At 39.2% G+C, this 17680-nt stretch overlaps 1 protein-coding gene across 1 annotated transcript in view; it reads right to left on the bottom strand.

Annotated features, from left to right (window-relative positions):
- Nucleotides 1-17680, bottom strand: part of RGS6 (regulator of G protein signaling 6) — a 242202-nt gene that overhangs the window by 87758 nt on the left and 136764 nt on the right. The window contains exon 9 of the mRNA XM_044659970.1: nucleotides 15194-15319. Coding sequence (XP_044515905.1) covers nucleotides 15194-15319 — 126 coding nt within the window. The remainder of the gene's footprint in view (nucleotides 1-15193; nucleotides 15320-17680) is intronic.

The following is a 17680-nucleotide window of genomic DNA, read 5'->3' as shown; positions in this document are numbered from 1 at the left end:
TTTAAATAGGAGGGAAAGAAATGACTGCAGTTATAAACAAATAACCTGGAAAAAGGATCAGAGACACAATTTAAGAATCATCAGAGTCCCTGAAAGCATGATCAAACAATAAAATCTATACGGCATATTTCAAAAACTTTAAATGAAAACTTCCCAGATGTATTGAAATCATGGGGCAAAGTAAAATAGACAGAACTCACCAGTTACCTCCTGAAAGATACCTCAAAGTGGAAACTTACAAGAATATCATAACTAAAATTCAAACCTTTCCTGTCAAAGGGGAAAATGTTACAAATAACCAGAAAGATGATTTTAGATACCAAAGAACTGCATACAGGGTCACACAAAACTTGTCAGTAAATACTCTAAAAAGAGAAATTCTTGCAATATGATACTGAAGAAGGCAAAAAATAAAGGTTTACAACAGACAGTATAATTTTACAAAGGAAAAATGATCTTTCATAGAATGAGGATTTCCAAGTATTCCTAACAAAAAGACCGGAACTCAATAGAAAATTCAAAATGCAAACACATGAGTCAAGAGAAACCTAGAAAGGTAATCAGATTATGCAAATGGAAATAGCTAAACAATGAGGAAATGAATATATTATAATAGAAATTAATAACTATTTAAAATCTTAAAATCTTCAAGGGTCTTAGAGGAAGGTAGAAAATTAAAAAATACAGGACCTGGGTACGGTTTTCTTCTGCTTTAATGGTTTTGAGAGAGGAAAGAAAAAGGAGAGGAAAAAAGAATATGCTAGGGAAGAAGCAAGGAAAAAGGAAGAAAATTATTATAATTGAAGTATACAAGAAATATGTACAAACATGAAAAAAGGTGTTATGTACTGGGCACCATATGAATCTCATTCTTATCAGTGACAGAAAGGCATGCCTACACATACATACATACATACACATATACATGAGGTTACTATAAAAATAATTTAAACTTGAAAGATAAATAGGCAAAGACAAAGAAAAGAAAGGGTAGGATGTAAAAGGGAGGAAAGAATCAAGGAAGCAAATCAAAATTTAATGTTAAAGGTGACTGATAAATGGGGAATCAAAAATACTGGAGCGATGAGGTGAAAGGAGGATGAATAGTAGAACAGAAGTTGAATATGTTAATTATGAAACACTTCTGTTTATTATAGTTCTCTTTAAATATCCTGTTTCTAAAGAAGGATATTAGAAGAAATGGTATATGAGAGGTGAATATTAATAATCTTAATGTTGAATATGATCAAAATGAACTCACCTCTAAAGTGGAGGGGAAAATGGGATCTGAAAATTGATTAAAACACTAACTTGTTTACAAGAATGAACTACAAAAACCAATTAGAATAAAGTGGGGGCAGATAGGTGACTCAGGGGATAGAAAGTCAGGTCTGGACATAAAGAGGTCCTGGGTTCAAATTTGACCTCAGATACTTCCAAGCTATGTGACCCTGGGCAACTCATTTAACACCAATTTGCTTAGCCCTTATTGCTCTTCTGCCTTGGAATCTTGGTATCAATTCTAAGGCAGAGGACAAAAGTTTAAAAAAACAAACAAATGATCAGAATGAAGGACTGGAGTAGTATTATGCTTCAAGTAAGTTAAAAGAAAAAAAAAAGCAGAGGTAGCTATCAGGATCTCAGACAAGGTAACAGTTAAATTGATCCTGGTAAAAAGAAACTATATTATACCTAAAGGCACCTTAGACAATAAAATAATATGAAATGTAGTAATGAATGAATGAAATGGATTGAATGACATGGTATCTAAGTATTTAAAGAAAAATTAATCAAACTAGAGAATAAAATAGAAAGTAAAATTAATAGTTAGGGACTCCAAAAACTTCCTTTTCTTTTTGTGAAATAATCTAATACAGTTAAACAAAAAAAAAAAAAAGAAGAAGCAAAAGACTTGAGAGAGTTTTTTTAAGGTAGATTTGACATGTTCTGGCTATTACTGAATATGAATTTTTCAGCTACACATGGTACCTTAACAAAAACTGACCATGTGATGACATATAAAAATCTTGTAAACATATGCAGAAAAGCAGAAAGATTAAACATATCTTTTACTGACCACAATTGCAATAAAATTATAACCAGTAAAGCATCTGAAGAAAAAAATTCAAACTTAAATGAGGTCTAAATGCTGTAAGCCTAAATACTCTCCGGTCAAAGAATAAATCAAAGAAGCGTAGATGAACTCCCAAAGGGTGGGGGTGAACCCAGAACCAAATGAATTAATAAGTATATTTAATCAAGCATTCAAAGAATAATTAATTCCAGAGTTACAAAACTCCTTGCCAAAGTAGAAAAGGATGAATTCTAACAAATTCTTTTTATCAATCAAATATAGTCTTTATGCCTAAACCAGTAAGAACCGAAAAAGAGAAAAATATAGAACAATATTCCTAATGAATATTAACAAAAATACTTAACTATTAGTAAAGAAGCTACAGAAAAAATATTTAAAAGATTATACACTCTGATGAGGTTGTATTGTACTAGGAATTCAAAATTAGTTTAATTTTAAGAAAAGTATAAACACAATAGACTTATGGCAATAAAAAATCACATGTTTTTAGCAGATACAGAAAAAATAAACTTTTTAAAAAGTATACTACTAGGGGACAGTTAGATGGCTCAGTGGATTGAGAGTCAGACTAGAGTGGGAGGTCCTGGGTTCAAATCAGATCTCAGACATTTCCTAGCTATGTATGTGACCCTGGGTAAGTCACTTAACCTCCATTGCCTAGTCCTTAACACTCTTCTGCCTTAGAACCAATATAGAGTATTGATTCGAAGGAAAGGGAAGGGTTTAAAAAAGGTACAATATGAATTTATATTAAAACCCTTAAAATAATAGGAATAAACCAACCTTTCGCCAAGAGCATCTTTTTAAAACCAAGAGTCAGGGTAAAGTGATCCACTCATTCATGATAGCAATATACCTGTAAAGTCATTAAACTGTGCATATTCTTTGATTCAGTGGCATCATTACTACTTATATGTCTCAAAGAAGGAGGGAGATGTACAAAAACATTTATAATGGTAGGTTATTTTGTAGTCCAAACCTAGAAACCAAGGCAGTGCCCATCAAAGGGGGAATGGCTGAACAAATTATATTTTATGAAAGCAACAGAATATTATTGCATCATAAGAAATGAAGAAAAGGGCAATATCAGAGAATCTTGGGAAGACATAGATACTGATATATAGAGAAATGAGAAGAACCAGAAGTACATTTATATCGTAAAGAAAAATAACAGAAAAACTTAAGAACTCTTTATAATGCAGTGACCAACCATGACTACAAAATACCCAAGATGAACCATGCTCCTCACTTCTTATCAGAGAAGCAATAGATCAAAAGTACAGAATGAGACAAATATTTTTGGATGTGGCCAATTTGTGGATTTGTTGTACTTGGCTATGCTTATTCCTTTTTTTAATCAAAGGAAAACTTTTTATTTTTTGAGAGGAAAGACTTGGAAAAAGAAGGAAGTTAGTTATAATGAAACCCCACCCCACAAAAAAGAAATTAGAACATCACTGAAACATCTTTAAAAATTCACAGAGGGTGGGGGCAGCTGGGTAGCTCAGTGGATTGAGAGTCAGGCCTAGAGACGGGAGGTCCTAGGTTCAAATCTGGCCTCAGCCACTTCCCAGCTGTGTGACCCTGGGCAAGTCACTTGACCCCCATTGCCCACCCTTACCACTCTTCTGCTTTGGAGCCAATACACAGTAGTGACTCCAAGACGGAAGGTAAGGGTTTAAAAAAAAATTCACAGAGGGGGACATATAAAAATAGGATGGTTTTGGAACTAATGTGCAAAATTTATGTTATACATATACATACATGTGCATGTGCGTATATATAATATGGTATATATTAATAAATATGTATTTTATATAAATATACTAAAAACAAGCTAACAAGCTATAGGAAATAGAGGTTTGTGATTTCATTTATAATCCTCATTTTCTGTTCTTTGAATATGAATGCATTTAGGTTAATATTTTTCAAGTTCAGAAGAACCAAAAATTTAGAGTAAAATCCTATTAAACAAGAAAAGAAAAAAACTAAAAACATTTCTCAAAAAGGCCAGAATAGGTCTTAGAGATTAGGCCTCAAAAAGGTCACATCACTGTCTTCTTTTGAGCTGCACAATGCAAGAGCAGTCTGGCATTCCACTTCTTCTAAAGGTCTTTCCAAAAAGTTCAAATCTGAGTTCAAATTCCACCTCAGACACTTCCTAGCTATGCGATCCTGGACAAGTCACTTAGCCTCCATTGTCTAACTCTTAATGCTCTTCTGCCTTGGAAACAATATATAATATTGATTTTAAGATGGAAGGTAAGGGTTAAAAAAAAAGAAAGACAAAACTTAGTCTGTCACTTCTAGGTGATTACATTTCACTGAGAGATGATAGGTACACAGATATTGTTCAGTAGTTTAAATTGATTCTTTGTGACCCCATTTGAGGTCTTTGTGGCAAAAATACTGGAGTGGTTTGCCATTCCCTTCTCTAGCTCATTTTTTTTACAGATGAGGAAAGTGAGGCAAACATATTTAAGTGATTTGTCCAAGGTCATACAGCTTGGTGAGATCTGAGCTCAAGAAGATGAGTCTTTCTGACTCCAGGTCTCATATTCTCTCCACTGAACCTAGCTGCCCCAAGGCACACAGATGAGTAATATCAAATGTATGCAAAATAATGTTTAGGGAATGCAAGAGAAAGAGACACAAAGAACTGGAGGTCCAGGAAAGGCTTGATGCAGGTGATAGCACCTGAACTATATTCTAAAGGAAACTAGGGATTATTGAGGTAGAGTTGAGGAAGGAGTTCATTCCAGACCATTTGACTACTGGCACAAGGGAAGAAAAAAAGCATATTATTTATAAGGAACTGGCTAGAAGTCAGTTTGATTAGAATGGAGAGTTCCCAAAAGGGAGGATTGATTACTCTGTGAGAGACGGAGAGCTTTAAATAGTGGGCTGAAGATTTTGTATTTTTCCTAGAGGCAATAGAGCCACTGAAGATTTTTGGGTTGGGGAGAGGTCCAATTTGTGTTTTAGGAATATCAGTTTGGATAGGATGGATGGAAAAAGAAGAGTTGTGAAGCAGACAGACCATTCAGGAGCTCATTGCAGCTGTTAGAATAGGGGCTGTGTGAGTACAGAGAAGGGAAGGAAAAAAAAGAAATGTCCAGTGGAAAATTATAAGGAAAATAATATAAGCCTAGAAAACTAACAGAATATGGGGGCGAGGGAGAGCCTGAGGTTTCAAACCTGGGAAGGAAGAGTGAGTCAGTGCTGAGAGGCTAGAGGACAACTTCCTTTGGGCCACTGCAGTCAACATCATTAATGCAGACCTTCTTCCCAAAGCCTGCTGGGGCTATGTAATTTCTCACACAAATGGGGGACATCTGGATCATTTCCTATCCTCATTACAGTCCCAAGAAGGCATTCATCTTGTGCAATTTTCTGTCCCTTGTGCCCTGGAAAAGCTACCGGGTCTCTTCTGGGAAGACCTTTAGAAGAAGCGGAAGGCCAGACTGCTCCTGACCTTTGCCTGTCTCCCGTTGTTAGAGACTGCCCCAAATGCTCTCTGTTGTCTGGGAGATTCTGTATGATGTGCTGCAGAACCCAAGGGAATCAAGGTCCATTTTTTGGTCTAACCATGAATTTTAAAATCATCTCTTTAAAAAACAATGACATTCAGAATGTTGAGAGTCTGCTGGAGCCCAAAGTGATAATGATACGAGGGGGGGAAGCTGTACCACAAAGGGAGAATTGGCTATGGCCGCCCGGGTCCCTTTCCCCTGGCATTTCTGTGCAGAGCTCCCCACTCAGCACATATCATGGGCGCTCGCTCTCCTGTCAGCTGCCTGCCTTCCCCGGAGATGACCTGCCGCATCTGGGCTATGGCCACATTGACAAAGCTGTCAAAATGGCATCTGGCCATGACTTCAAACGAGCCTTGGCTCGATTTGTAATTCAGGGCAGGAGCTGAGGTTTTGTTGTGCTATCTTCAAGCCCCACAGTCCTGAGCTGGGACCCTCAGACCCCTGAATCTCCAAACCCTTCACTCGCAGGCAAACATTCCCACCGAAAGGACAACAAAGCTACTCTCCCGGTGCCTGATGGGTTAGGGGAGGCATGGCCCGGGTTTCCTTCACATTTGGCTCTTATCAAAGGACTGCAGGTATCTTCCTCTCTGTAGAATGCCAGCAGGGAATCGGCGGCATTAGAAAAGCTTCCCGCCCAGCACTAAGCCTTTTCTGCTTAATGCAGAAGGCCTGGAACGACTGGTGAGCCACAAAGACTCATCGGTATCATGGAGAACCACCTGTCCTTCCCTTCTCCGAGACACTGCCAATGAACAGCTCATCAGGCAGTGTGCTGGCACTTTGCACAGCCCTAATGCACTCCCTGGATTCAAAATTCAGGACTCCAAACAAATTGTTTTGGGGAGAGGGCAGAGAAGGGAGCCAGGGAGGAAGGTTGCTAAAGACAAATAGCATTAGGGGCAGCTGGGTAGCTCAGTGGATAAGAGCCAGCCCTGGAGACAGGAGGTCCTAGGTTCAAAGCTGATCTCAGATATTTCCTAGCTGTGTGACCCTGGGCAAGTCACTTAACCCCTATTGCCTAGCCCTTACCACTCTTCTGCCTTGGAATCAATTATTGATTCTAAGATGGAAGGCAAGGATTAAAAAAAAGAAAGACAAATAGCATTAAATAAAAGTAAATTTAAAAAGCCAATAACAAATAGCATTAACATTGGGTCAGAAATTTAAACAACTGCAGAAGCAGGATGAAGTCAGGTTCAGACCCAGCCTTTTATTTCCTCCCTGCCTGCCTGGATTCTAGCATTTTCAGTCCCTTGCCACAGGAGGTGGCTTTTTAAAACTGGTTACAGCATTAGGAGCTCCCCATGGCGGCTGGCACTTCTGCAGCTGCTGCCAGGAAGGTCTGCTGGTACAATGGGAGAGCTCCTGGCTCACAGCATTTTTCCTAACCCGGCAGAGGAGTGTGTAAAATTGCTTCAGCAGCTTCTGAAGTACTCAGCTTAGTTCCCAAGTTAAGCAAACTCCTTAATAAGAAAAGGAGTTTCCATGCCCTCTGCTGGTCAAATCCAGCCATAGGCAGGATGGACTGAAAGTGCAACCTTGATCCATCTTCACGTCTCTGGAGCCTGTCATAGCAACATCAAGGACATGATTCTTTGTTTCCTCATCTGTAAAATGGGGATGGTCATAGCCATTATTTCATAGGGCTGCCATGAGGGTCAAATAAAATCAGCTATATAAAGTGCTTTGCCAGTCTTAAAGACCTCTATAAATGATGATGAGCTGAGAGAAGAGAACAATAATGATGGTGTAAATGGATGCTTAATTCCATTCACCTGGTCATGGCGGCAATGCTTCTGAGTTCCCTGCTACTTTTCCCCCCATCTCTTTGAACAATTGGCCATGTTTGGGCTAAGGGCAAATTCCCCCCGGGGTTAGGGTCTACTCTGTGGTCTTGAAAGTACTTTGGGGTCCCTGTGCTAGTTTGCTTCTCCTAGGGGGTAAACTTGGAGCTTCCCCTGTGTTCTCTTTTAATTGCTTCTTCTTTCAGCTGACACTGTATGGAACAGGGGTAATCAATCTGCAGGTTAGAAGAACAACTCCATTCTCTCAGGAGATGGAACAGCTCATAAAAAATGTAAGGGGTTCTCTTTGCTGCCTGTTTGGATGTTTTAACTCGTGCCCTGCCATCTTACAGATTGTGCTAAGCCAGAGAAAACCAGAATGAGAAGCACAGAGGACATTTTGGAAGGATGAGACAGACGGAAGATGATGTGAAATCATTCAACTCACCACAGAAGGCCGTCTACAATCTTGCTCCAGCCCACCTTTGTGGCTTTACATCACATTACTCTCCTTCATGGGCTGGCCACAATGAGCTACAGCTGTTTCCTGATTTCTTTGTGCCATCTCCTGCTTCGCTGTAGTCCCTTCCATCCTGTCCATCCTGTCTCATCTCCTTCTGTCAAAATCCTTCTTTTCCTTTAAGACCCCTCTTTGGTTGCTACTTCTATGGTCCCTCAAGTTGAAAGGGATCTCTCCTCAGTTTTTGCTAGAGCTCTTTGTTTGGATCTCTCCTTTGCCCCAATCAGTCAATAATCATTTATAATAATCATTCCAGTAATACAAATATCTGTATGTGCATATGTATATATACACACACATACATTACCAGAGTGAGAAACCCCTCAGAGCAGGGAACCCACAAGTTAATATTTGCATTGCCTACTTTGTACCCTGCACATAGTAGGCATTTAATAATTGTTGCTTTTAAAAATGTAATTAATTTATTAATTGTTGGCCAATTTTAATTCAATTGAAGAAAGGGAAAGTTACAAAGTGTTGTGACCTCTCTGTCATGAGAACACTGAGAGAAATGGAAAAAGAAGCATAGATTTGGACACGATGAGAAAAATGAAGAAAATTGAGAAAAATGACTTGCCCAAGAGCACAGAGGAAGAAAGCTAGGAGAGACAGGATTCGAACTGAGGTGCTCTGGTTCTAAATCTTGTGAATTTTTCTCTAATAGAAGGAAGAAAGACCTAATTTCTATTCATGTTTTAGGTCATGGGAGGTTACTGTCCTGGTCTGTAAAAGGGAGACTCATTAATTTCAGAGGTAGCAGTATGTCTCAGAGAACCAAGCAGAAAATTACCTCTGAATTTTAAGTGAAGCTTCTATATGGTCACAGTCAAAGTAAGCATTGTGTATCCTGGCATGAAGTAAGAGGGACAATCACTGTCCTCAAGGAAGTAAAAATCTAACTACTTACACAGGCAGAGATAAAATGTGTTTGTTTATTTCCTATATTCCTTAGGGACAATAATACTCCCTTATCTTATAGGGTCCTTGAAAAGAAAAGTAGCAAGGTATAACATAATATATAATGTATAAAACAATAACAATTCCCATATAAAAGTTCTTGTAGAATATAAGTTACTTTGAGGGCAGGGACTATTTTATTTCTGCCTTTGTATCACTGGCATTTAGCAGAGTGGCATGGCACATAGTAAACAGTTAATATTGTTGGTTTGTTAGTTTGTTGATTAATTGATACATGTACTAGATACGTTGTTCAGTCGTTCAAGTTGTGTTCAACTCTGTGATTCTATTTGGGATTTTCTTGGCAAAGACTGGAGTTTTTTGACATTTTCTACTCCAGCTCATTTTACAGATTAAGAAACTGAAGTAAATAGGGTAAAGATATTTGCCCAGGAGCTCGGAGCTAGTGAGTGTCTGAGGCTGATTTTGAACTTGGGTCTTCCTAACTTTAGGCTGCACTACAAAACTTGACAGATACCAACATTGTTCCTCAGTATAGCTCTGAGAGGTAGATAAAATACAATACATGCTTTATGCCATTTTGTGTAGACGAGGAAGATGAGGCTCAGAGAATCATCTAAAATGAGTATCTCAGAGTGAGAATTTGAACTCAGGCCTAAGGTCTAGTGCTGTGTTGGCAAACCTATTGCATGTGTGCCAGACTGTGCCAGAGGGGGCTGCTCCCTTCAATTTCTCTACTCAAGGACATTTTTCACATGACCCACCCGTCTGCCCAGCAGCCCAATGGAAGTGCTTCTTCCCTTCCCTGTCTGGGGTTAATTGAGGAGCTCACATGTGGGGTGAGGTTTGCAGTTTGGGCACTCAGTCTCTAAAGTCTCTAAAAGGTTCACTATCACTGTGCTTCCTTCTTCCCTTCCCCCCAGCTCTCACTATATATCATGCCACGCTACTTCTCACTCTAGCTATGATCTCAAAACATACCATAAAAAAGTGTCCAAGAGATTCTTATATCAAATCAAAACAAGTTTAATTTACAATGGTGGGAGCATTATATTCTTTGTGGCTCTTGAATATGGCTGGAAATTCAACTAATTGGCTATTGTTCTTGAAATTCTTAATGGCTTTACTAGAAGTGGTATATTTCCAGTGTTAGTTGAGCTATATGTAGCAGGTTTAGATGGCAGTATGTTTCATTTATGACATCTTACCAGAAATAATAACGTGGTATACACTGACCCGAGGAAACTATTTTCTCATAAAGCAGATCTCACCATTCATCCAATGGATACTCCCCAGTCAATGCTTGTTTTAGAGCTAGTCTTGGAAAAAGGTCACAGTAAAGATTTCCATTTCTATATCTATAAAATATAAATCTATTTAATAATCACTTCAATATAACCTCCCTATTGCATCACCCAGACCTTTGAAAACCATTGAGATTATCCAGTATTTGGATGGAAAATACAGGTATCTATATCATTAAGGCTTTAATCCCCAGCAAACTGGCAAAGATGACAAAAGAAAGAAAAAGATGGAGGGGCTGTGAGAAGATAGGCACAATAATACATTGTTTTCAGAGCTGTGAATTATCCAACATCTGTGGAAGTATATTAGAAGAGTAGCAAAACTCATACACATACCTTTGATCCAATAATATCACTGCTGGGGACTTAGCAACTTATCAAGCATTTATTAAGCAGGTTATACAGAGGGAATACTTCCCTGTAAACCAAAATATTTGTAGCAATATTTTTTGTGATAGCAAAAATCCTGGAATCTATTGACTGAAGAGTGCCTGAATGCATTGTAACATATGACCATGATACAATGTTCTCTTAATATTGCCATAAGAAATAGTGGTTATGAAGAATCCAGAGAAACTTAGCAAGAATTATATGAACTGATAGTGAAATAAGAAGAACCAAAACAATAATACACATGGTGGCACAATCCGTAGTAATGTAAATGAAACAATACTGAAAGACATCAGAACTCTGATGAATGCTATGTGCCATCTTAATTTCAGAGGACTGTGGATGTAAAGTTTTCCCCTCTTTTCAGCAGAGAGGTGGTAAACTTGTAGTTGGGTAGTGAAGTGTGTGCTGTTAGTCAATGTGTTAGCTTATGGCTATTACTTCTTGGTTACAGGGAAGGGACTAACCAGGGGGAGGCAATATGGAGAGATGTCAACAATATTTTTAAAAATCAGAACTTTTTATGAAAAAAATATCCACATTTTCCAAAGAGTTCCTACTCACCTGTATAAATAAGGTAACACTAGCCTTTTGGATTGTGAAGAAGAACAAAGAAAAAGACTAGGTGAGCCAGGAAGCAGAGAACATGAAAAAAAAAAAGAGGAAAAAAATCTGCATTGTTCCTAGCAACCAAAAGAGTCTCAGAGATGAGCCGCTGTAAATCGAGCTTCTCCCCAGATAACCAATTCTCTGGAAGGTAGTGGGAATAGCGATGGAATTTGGGACCCCTGAGAGAATTCTAACAGCTCTTAAGGGAATTTCTCAACTCCAGCTGTTCCGTTTTTTCTAACCTTGTTCCTGTCAGGGATCATTAGAAGACCCTTTCCAAGTCAGGGTTATCATTTTCTCTCTACGCATATGCATGCTGAGCACACAGAAGTTCAGGCACATTCACAAGCCCCCCTGAACACACACACATACACACACAGTTTGGCTCAAGGTTAAATGGAGCCCTTCTTAGCATGGGAGAAGGGGGCTGGCAGTGACACACAGAGGCAATAGCTTGATTTCCAGTTATGGTCCCCTTTGGATTCATTTGAGCAGGATGAGTGTCTGAACACCTGGCAGAGACAGACTCTTCTGCCCCTCACTGGGGTTTAAGCGCAAGGCATATTTCATGAAACTAATCTGAGCTAATATGTGGTTTCGGTTACACCCAGAGCTTTCCTGGGTAAAGAATAAAATTATGGTTCTCATTTAGAGTGCAAGGGCCCCAACTGGACCCAGAAGCAGCTGAGCCAGCAGAGGCTCCTGTCTCTGTGCCCTTCACAATAACTTAATACTTTAGCCACCCCATAATAGTGCACAGAGGGATATACGGTAAAGGATGTGGCTGTTTATGGTGGTCCAACCCAGTAAGGATGAGAAGCAGTAGGTCAGTGAAAACCCTACAGCAAGTTATCCTGGGGATCTGGAAGGAGAAGGGGGGACTCAAGGGACTGATTAAATGGACAGCAGCTGGATCGGGCCTGGGGCTGAAATGACCCTGAAGTAGCATTGCTACCCTTCCCTCGCCCTCTTCAATACTCAAGCAGAACCTGTTGTGGCTGCTGCTCTGATTCTGGGGCCCACAGTGTTTCCATTTCCAAAGCATCACCCAGCCTCAATGACTGCAAGCAAGGAAGTGACTCTGCCTGCTACTCTAATAGGGAATGGGGAGGGCTGGGAGCTTTCAGCTTCAGGTACTTAATTGGGAATTTTAGAGAACCATCAAAGATTTATTCAGCATAATGCTTCAGTATACTCAGAAATCAAATAGTCAATGTAATCAGGTTTACGCTATGTACAAGTCTGTATATAAAGATATAACATTGATTTATGTTTATTCATATTAGCACAATAAATACTTCCTTCTGAGACACGATTGCACTGGGGAGTTCCACCTCTCTGCATTTTCTGTCCTGTTTCCCTTGTATAGAATACCCATCCATCTCCTCCTTGCCTTGTCAAACCTCCATGCCGACACCCTCTCTCCACATTTGTGGCTCTCTCTTTGTTGCTGTTTGGTTGTTTTAATCATATCAGACTATTTGTGACCTCACTTGGGGTTTTCTTGGCAAAGATAATAGAGTGGTTTGCCATTTCCTTCTCCAGTTCATTTGGCTGATGAGGGAACTGAGGCAAACAGAGTTAAGTGACTTGTCCAGGGTCATATAGCTGGTAAGTGTCTGAAGCTAGATTTGAACTCAGGAAGAAGAATCATCTTGATTTCTAGCCTTGGTTCTATCTTAGGGAACCATTTTAGTAATTCTGTTTCTTTACACCCTTCTTCCCAAGTGTCCCTCTATGTGTTCTCTTCTATTAGAATGTAAGCTCCCTGAGGGTAGGGGTAGTCTTCCTTGTTTATATTTATATTCCTAGTGCTTAGCACCAGAAGGACTCAATTGTGTCCATTGATGCAAAAATCCTAAAATAATTTTAAAAAATAATTTGATCCAAATTCACTGTAATTTCTCCTAATTATGGAAATTCACTTTATGCATAACTAAATACAAGTAGGTATAATTTTGCCTTGAAATCAACATTTCTGGAATGTGAAAAGAAACTGTGTTAATTGATGCAGCTTGGTCCTTTGAAGTATTCATTTTTATAATTGTTTTTTAAAATATTTATTTTCCCCCAACTGCATGTAAAAATAACATTTAACATTTATTTAAGAAAAGTTTTGACTTCCAAATTCTATTTTTCCCTCCCTTCTTTTCGAAATGGTAAGCAATCTGATTATATATATATATATATATGATCATGAATTACTCTTAAATTCAATAAATGCTCTATCATCTGTATATGAATCTTTCTAATCCCATATATTCAACTCCTGGATCCAAAATCACCGTTTCCATGCAGCCTCCCCCTACTACACTTTTCATAAACTTCTGTAACACTTGCAGTAGAGGAGGAGGCAGGAACATACTGGACAGAGAGGTGGATTTAGAAATGGGAAGGGGAAAAAAAGTCCTTGTTATAGTCTTGTCTTTGTGATCCCATTGGAGGTTTTCTTGGCAAAGATATTAGAGTGGTTTGCCCTTTTCTTCTTCAGTTCATTTGACATATGGGGAAACTGAGATAAACAGGGTTAAGTGACTTGTCCAAAGTCATACAGCTAGAAAGTACCTGAGGCTGAATTAGAACTCAGGAAGATGAGTGTTCCTGACTTCAGGTCCAGCACTCTATCCACATCCACTTCCTAGAGTAAGGAAGATCTGGGTTCAAATTTCCTGCTGAATTAGAGATAGTCACTTAACCTCTATATGCCTCAGGCAATTCTTAGGATTTAAGAGGGAGATTCTCTTTGCTTTTATGCAATCTCAAATCCTTATGATATATTACCTGAAATCTGTGTCATATAATTTAGCATATTAATTACACGTTATTTTGCTTTGCTCTCTAATATATCACTCCTCCAACAAGTTGACAAGCCCCATGAGAGCAAAAATCTAACCTAGTTTTGATCTCATCAACTCTCAGAGTACTTGCCATCTACTAGGTCTGTGTTGGCGAACCTATGACCCGCATGCCAGAGGAAGCTCCTTCCCCACCCCTCACCCCCATGCATGCCTGAGAATGTTTCTCACTTCACCTGTCCCTCTGCCCAGCAGCCCAATGGGAGGGCTTCCTGAACCCTCCCCTGTCTGGAGTAAGGCTGATGGTGGGGCAAGGGCTCACATGCTGTGTGAGGGTTGCGGTTTGGCCACTGGGTCTCTAAAAGGTTCACCATCATTGCCCTAGGCAATCAAGGAGATACTTGTAAGGTTGTTGATAATTCAGATGATCTCCCCAATTCTGAAGCAATTAATTAAACTTTGCATTTAAAAATTAGAGATGGAGCAGCTAGGTGGCTCAGTGAATTGAAAGCCAGGCCTGAGATAGGAAGTCCTGGGTTAAAAGATGGCCTCACACACTTCCTAGCTGTGTAATCCTGGGCAATTCATTTAATTCCAATTGCCTAGCCCTTACTCTTCTTTTGCCTTGGAACCAATACTTAGAATTGTTTCTAAGACAGAAAGTAAAGATTTAAAAACTTACAAATAAATAAATAAATTGGGATACTGAAATGTGAACACTATTAAATTTTTTTTTTAAATTTTCAGCTCTAAATTCTTTCTCTCCTTCTACACTCCTCTTTTTCATCCATCCACTGAGAAGGCAAGAAATAAGATAGCCAGTACATATACATATATTGCACAACATATTTCTACAGCCATGTTGTAGGGGAAAATAGCACTGCTAGGTGTGATGTGAGATATTGAGGAAGGACATAATCCCTGGCTTCCAACAGTTTATAAAGCAGTACAATGTAGTGTGTATGTGTCTGGGAGGAGGTAATTAAAATAAGCTTAAATGATCATAATAATCAATTGCTTGTGAAAACCATGATATAATCAGTTTGAATATATTTAGGGTTTAAAAGAAGAGAGGAGGAGAAATGGGGAGGTGAGGAGGAAGAGGAGGAGGAGGAGAAGGAGGAGAGAGAGAGAGAGAGCGAGAGAGAGAGAGAGAGAGGAAGAGTGGGGAAGAGAAAGCTGAAAGTCTATTCATTCACATACACTATGCATATTGTCCAAAACACATACAAGACTTGCCTGAGGTTTTCTGAACTGAATTCCGACTCCAGGAAACGAAGGAACTGGTCTCGCCCCACTTGGTCCTTTAGTACCTCATCAATGGAGAAACCCCATCTCTTTACACGTTGTTGGCTGGGCTCTTTGCTTTGAGAATAAAGGATTTATTTGTTTGTCTTTTTAGAAAGAAAGATAAACGGGAGGGAAAAGCATGTATTATATTTGGGTCCACATTCCAAATGGGCTGGACATCCAATCCAATTGTGTGCTCTATACATATATATTTTGCAGTTTCCATTGTCCTGGTCTTTTCTTCTTCCTCTCTGCAATTTTACCAAGTGATCCCATCAGTTCCCATAGCTTTAATTGCCATTTATATTCTGATGATTTTCAAATCTACTTATCTAGCCCAAACCTTTATGTTGACCTCCAGTATCATATCTCCAAATGAGATTAGATATCTCAAACTGGATGGCCAATAGACATCTTAAACACAACATGCCCAAAACAGAACTCATCAATTCCACCCAATCATCCTGATGTTCTAACTTCCTTATTACTGTCAAAGGTACCACAATATTCGCAGTCCCATCAGCTTGTGACCTATGTGTCATCTTTGACACTTCACTCTCTCTGTCAGTACTCTCCATATCCAATCTGTTGCCAAAGCTTGTCAATTTTACTTTTGAAATATGTCTCACACACACTCCTTGCTCTCTTTTGATACTGCCATCACTCTGATTTTGGCTTTCTCATCACTCCACACCTGTACTATCATACTAGTTTGCTGGTTGATCTGTCTGCCCCAAGTCTCTCCCCACTCTAGTCCCATCCTCCACTCAACTGTCAAATTGAAATTCATAAAGCCCAGATTTGATTCGTTCCTTCTCAATAAACTTCAATGGCTCCCTATCACCTCCAGTATCAAATACAAAATCTTTTGGCATTCAAAGCCTTTCAGAACCTTTCCAGTCTTCTTATACCTTAAAACTCAGGCTTCTCAAGTACTTTTCAATTCAGTGACACTGACTCCCTTGTTTTTTTAATAAGATACTCCATTTCTGACTGCTGGTATTTTTACTAGCTGTCTCTCCCTTATCTCTACCTCCTAGCTTCCCTGGCTTTCTTCATGTCTCAGATAACATTTTGCCTTCTACAGGAAGCCTTTCCAGATGCCTTTTACTTTTAGAACCTTGTCTCTGTTGATTATTTCCAATTTATCTTGTCTATATCTTGCCTGAAGATAGTTGTTTACATGTTGTTTCCCTGATTAGACTGGGAGCTCTGTTGGTAGGGGCCTTCTTTTGTCATTCTTTTGCCTGGAACGTGTTGCTGTTCAGTCCTACACAACTCTTTGAGGGGTTTTCCTAGCAAAGATTGGAATGGTTTGCCATTTCCTCCCCCAAGGATGTTGCCATTTTACAGATGAGGAACTGAGGGAAATAGTGGAGAAATGACTCACCCAGACTCACAAAGCTAGAAATAGTCTGAATCTGGATTTGAACTCAGATCTCCTTAATGTTCTATACACTGTGCCATCTAGCTGCCTGCCTGGGACATAGTAAGTGCTTAATAAACATTGATTAGACTGACTGGCTCACCTAGAACATAAGCTTTGAGGGAGGCATAACTGTTGCTTGGTTCCAGGCCACTGAATTTAGGGAGTACCAACTGTCTCTGTAGCCTTTTAGCAGTTTAGAGACAATCTATTGTCTCTAAATTCTAATTTACCACCTAGTTAGCACAAAGAGTTAAAATAGGAAGCCTACTAGAGCTTACTTACTCCTGCCCAATCCTCCCTTCCCCACACTAGCCCACTCATCCCACTTCGTGCTGCTTGCCCTGGGCTCAGTTTATGCTTCTTGCCTCAGGGGCAAAAATTGCCAATTATAGCTCTACTGTGAGGTGTAAGTGTAAATCACAAAGAACATCAAAGAAGTGCTTCTAAACTGCATGAGAAGGGGGAGACTGAGTCCGCTGCAAAAGAAAAAGAAACCTCATCAAATCACAGATAACTCATGTTTATATTATTTGCCTTCAAAATCCCAAGCTGAGAGATGCAGTGAGGAATAATGGAGAGATGGTCTTGAAGTGAGGAAGAAGAGGATTTGAGTCTCATTCCTAACACCTGTTAGCTGTATGACCCTGGGCATAGATTAACCTAACAGCACTCCCAGGCAAAACGATTATCTTCCTCAGTGAAATCACAGGTTTAGAATACAAGGAAACCAATAAAACTGTGTTGTTGTCCAGTCATTTCTGATTCTTTGTGACCCCATTTGCAGTTTTCTTGGCAAGGATACAGGAGTAGTTTGTCATTTCCTTTTCTAGCTCATTTGATAGAGGGAAACAGAGGCAAAGAGGGTTAAGTGACTTGGCTAGGATCACACAGCTAGTAAGTACCTGAGGCCTTTCTTTCTTTCTTTCTTTCTTTCTTTCTTTCTTTCTTTCTTTCTTTCTTTCTTTCTTTCTTTCTTTCTTTCTTTCTTTCTTTCTTTCTTTCTTTCT

The sequence above is a fragment of the Gracilinanus agilis genome, chromosome 2 (genome assembly GCF_016433145.1).
Source record: "Gracilinanus agilis isolate LMUSP501 chromosome 2, AgileGrace, whole genome shotgun sequence".
Classification (NCBI taxonomy): Eukaryota; Metazoa; Chordata; class Mammalia; order Didelphimorphia; family Didelphidae; genus Gracilinanus; species Gracilinanus agilis.
The sequence above is the reverse complement of the archived record's forward strand: the minus strand, read 5'-3'. Positions and strand labels throughout refer to the sequence as shown.